Here is a 3,983-nt window from a genome sequence, read left to right on the forward strand (position 1 = left end):
CCAGTTGACATGCTGCCGGCTACTCTCAGCAAAACTGCCGCATCAGCAACCTAGGGGCACTGATTCTTATTTTTATACTGTGCCATTATTCTTCTGCTGTGAGAGGCAGCCCTTGGGTATTGGTGCGCTGCGGGTAATGGGGAATATGGAATTGGGTGTGTTTTAGTTCCAACAAATTACTCTTAAATGTCAATTGTAACAGGGATGGAGGCAGGGACCTCTGATAAGGCAAGAATGGCAGATATGTGATATATGCTTTTATGTGAAAAGGACACTTTTTGAAAATGACATTGCTTAAAATGTGATTTCCTTTCTATTCATCCTAGGTTCCTAAAAATGTTTTCGACTGTATTCCAACATTTAATATATACTTTTTTTGGCATTATCATTGGATGTGGAGAAACCAAGTATTTTGATTTTCACACTGTGGTTTTCATGGTCATCTTATTTGTAACGGTGAATTTTGTAAGGTAAGAATTACATTTTAAAGTTTTCTTCCTAGTATCAGATTCTCAAGCCCGTAATTACAATTGGGAAGCAGCGGGTGACAGCAAAAAAAAAAAAAACAAAAAAAATGCTCTGGACATTTAGTCAGGAAACCAGTGCTGTGCCATGATCAGTGCTGTGTGTGTATCTGTCTCCTCTGCAAGGTTTCATCTGTGGAATGAGAAGGGGCAGAGCCCCAGCACGGCATGACCCATGAGCTTGGTAGAAATGCACATTCACGGGCCCATCCCAATTCACTGAGTTGGCTCTCCCGAGGTGACATTTAGGGCACCGTTTCAACGTGCTTGTTAAAATTTGAGCACCACTGAACCAAACCAATGGCTCTTCGCATCTTGTCATCATTTGTTATCACCATAGCTACAATAAAGCAATTTTTTTAGGCACTTGCTGTGTACATTACGCCATTAATACTAATGCAGCCCTGTGAGGTCGGCATTATTTCATCGTTTCGCTGCTTAGAGTCACGCAACTTATAAGGGCCGAGCTGGGATTTAAACTTAACTCCCACGAGCATGCTTTTTTCTAGAATCCCCACGCGTGGCGGTTGTGTCTACCGTAAGCATTTATGAGTGTCTTTGAGACAGTCTTTTCCGCGTAGGATAAGCCAAGGGTGCTCACTTTACAAGACATTCTCACGGAACGTGGCTTCTGCTGACTCGGAAGGCACTGCGTCCAACTCAGCTGCTCTCCCATGGAGGAAGGATGCGTGGACGATTTCCGTTTCTCCCCAGTCCGGGAGCTCACGTGCAGGCTGAGGCCGGTCGAAGAAGGGCACGTGGCTTTGTGCACGCCGTTTGGCTCGGCTGCACACCCATCATCTCGTTTCATCTTCGTCTCACACACTAGGAGACGAGAATCGTCATCTTTATTTTAGAGATGAAGAAACTGACCCAGAAAGGCAAAGTACCGCGCCCAAGTTCAAACGGGCGAGTACCAGAGATGTGGTGTGAACTTAAGAGCTCCACCTCACTGGAAGAAAGGTTTTCATGGAGTCATCCTAAGGGGCCCTTCAAAGTGTGGGCGGGCTTTCCATAAGACAGGCTGAGCTTTCAGAGAGGACGAGTCAAACAAACGTCTAGACGTGATAGTGGTTGCTAACGGATTAAGTGCGGACCACATTCAAAACATCAATTCTAAGCCCTATAAACGTTGCCTCACGTAATTGAATCTTCATCGTAATCCTTTGAGGCAAGTACAATTATTGTCATCATCTCTGTTTCACAGAAGAAACTGAGGCTAAGAGAGGTTAAATAACTTAAGTTAACACAGTTAGTCAAAGGAGCCTCTGTGTGAACCCAGGCGGGCTGACTCTAGAGCCTTGGGTACACTGCCTCTTCATTTTTTAATATCAGGAAACAACAGGACTTGTTGTATCTGGGCTGGACTCAATGGAATTTTAGAGAAGCGTCATTTAGTAGGGCTGAAAAGCTTGGTAAGAATTACTCTGCAAAAGGTTTAGATGCAAGGCAGAGGAGTTGGCCCAAATCAATTACATTGTAGATGGTAGTTGTACATTTTCTGTTTCTCAATGACAGAAATGCTCTAAATTGTCTTATGTAATCCCCAGCTTAGCAATCGATACGCTGTGTATTTTTCGAGGCTGAGGACATGTCAGTTTTTTTTCCACTGAAGTCTCATTTGAAGGACAGGACTGATATTCTCTTGGTGCAGATTTTCCTAAAGACAGATTCTAAATTTTGGCACAAGGTCCTGCAGAAAAATGATCTACAGAGAAATAAGTCACAAATTGAAATTATCTATATGACATTTAGTATATGATTCTTGTGGGCACTCAAAAAAACGTGGTTAAGCTCATTATTAACATGTCTGTGTTAATTTTACTTTTTGGCCATGATCTGCATGTCCTCTGGCCTAATTTTTGATTCTCTTCGTGGCCTTTCAGAGAACAGATGAGCTTGTTGGTCTAATTTGAAGAGGTTTCCCTATGGGAATCTACCACCAAAATCCAAACAGAACATGGTGGCGTAAATGACAATTCCTTACGTTCGTATGGAACTTCTAGCATTGTTTTTCAAGATTTGAGTATTATGTGCAAGACAGCAGATTTGGTTAGTTCCAGAAAGTTTGAGCAGCTTATCGATACAACTCTTTCCTGAAAAATGTTACATGAAATTTCATATTTAGTACATAGTTTCAACCATGATTAACATGAAAACATAAGGTATGATTTTTAAAAAACGTTTTTCTCTCCACAGATTGCTTACTATTGTGCTAGTGAGCCCTATTCTGATGCAATCGAATTATGAATATAATTGGAAATGGGGAGTTGTTATAGGATGGACTGGAATTAAAGGAGTGTTTAGCTTACTCTTTGCTCCTGATATTCATAATCTGGCTGAAGAAAAAATCGAGTCACCACAGATGGTAGGGGAAGCCACGTCTCGTGATGATTGGTATTTGTTTATTTCATTGATTTTGCAGCGCTTGGCATAGTGCCCCGTCGCAAAGTTAACTCTGCTGCCAGTTAGAGCTGCAAAGGGCATTCCTCGACGTGTCCTTTCAGAAGAAAGCTTACGGGTGCCGATGGCGCAAAAGGGACCGACAGCCAAGCAAAGGCGCCGCGCGTGGGATCCAGATGGCCTGCAGATCAGGTCCCGGCTCCACCATTCCCAGGATTTGGGCGAGTTCCCCGGATTTGCGGGACCTCAGTTTCCAGTCGAGGACTGAGAGACACTTAGGAAATGCTCAGTAAATGTTATCGGGCGTATAAACGCCGTTGTGTAACAGCTGTCAGGTAACAAAACAAAAAACAACAAAAAAAAACAGCGCCCCATCGAGAGCATTCCCACCCCTATCGCTGACAGAGCAAACACCGAAGTGTGAGTTAACCGCGTGAAGAGAAGGAAGACTTTCATTTTAAATCTTCGAATCAAGGATCTTGTTATATTTATGAGGACTTTAGGACTCCTTTTAAGGAATTAATTTCTTGAAACATTTAGGCCGAAGCCTCCACTCTCTGTGGTGCAAAACAAAAGTTGCTTCCTCTTCACGCGCCGTCCAAGCCCTTTCCCCAGGGACTGGCCGGCGGGCGGTGGCTGGAGGCCGTGTCTGTGGTATGAGGACTCCAGGGGAGACTGCAAGAGCCCCGTGGCTCTGCCGACGGCATTAGGGCAACTCGTCATTGGCGACAGTTCTGTGTGAGCTAGCTGGAGAAGTTGCTAGAAGGTTCTAGAAATCCCCAGGATTCTCCCCGCTGCGCCTCCACCACCTTCCAGCTAGATGAATTCAAACCTGCTCCTGGGAGGGAGAGGGGAAAAAAAAAACAAAACACTTGAAAAATATGAATTAAGAATACCTGCCCTCCTCCCAGAGAACTTTAATCCGGAGGTAGATTATACACCGTTTCCTCATATTACCGAATTTCCAGCTCAGGGTTTTCTCTTTTTTTTTTTGCTATTTTGCTCCTGTCCTAGAGGGAGGGCCCCAGGAGTACAGTATTTTTCAAATATCCTTTT

General features: G+C 43.9%; 1 protein-coding gene across 1 annotated transcript in view; it reads left to right on the forward strand.

Moving 5' to 3' along the window:
• The window catches only part of SLC9C2 (solute carrier family 9 member C2 (putative)), a 56,916-nt gene that overhangs the window by 17,229 nt on the left and 35,704 nt on the right, over nt 1-3,983 (forward strand). Inside the window, exons 8-9 of the mRNA XM_006907908.3 lie at nt 327-470; nt 2,724-2,892. Coding sequence (XP_006907970.2) covers nt 327-470; nt 2,724-2,892 — 313 coding nt within the window. The remainder of the gene's footprint in view (nt 1-326; nt 471-2,723; nt 2,893-3,983) is intronic.

The sequence above is a fragment of the Pteropus alecto genome, unplaced genomic scaffold, assembly GCF_000325575.1.
Source record: "Pteropus alecto unplaced genomic scaffold, ASM32557v1 scaffold101, whole genome shotgun sequence".
Taxonomy (NCBI): domain Eukaryota; kingdom Metazoa; phylum Chordata; class Mammalia; order Chiroptera; family Pteropodidae; genus Pteropus; species Pteropus alecto.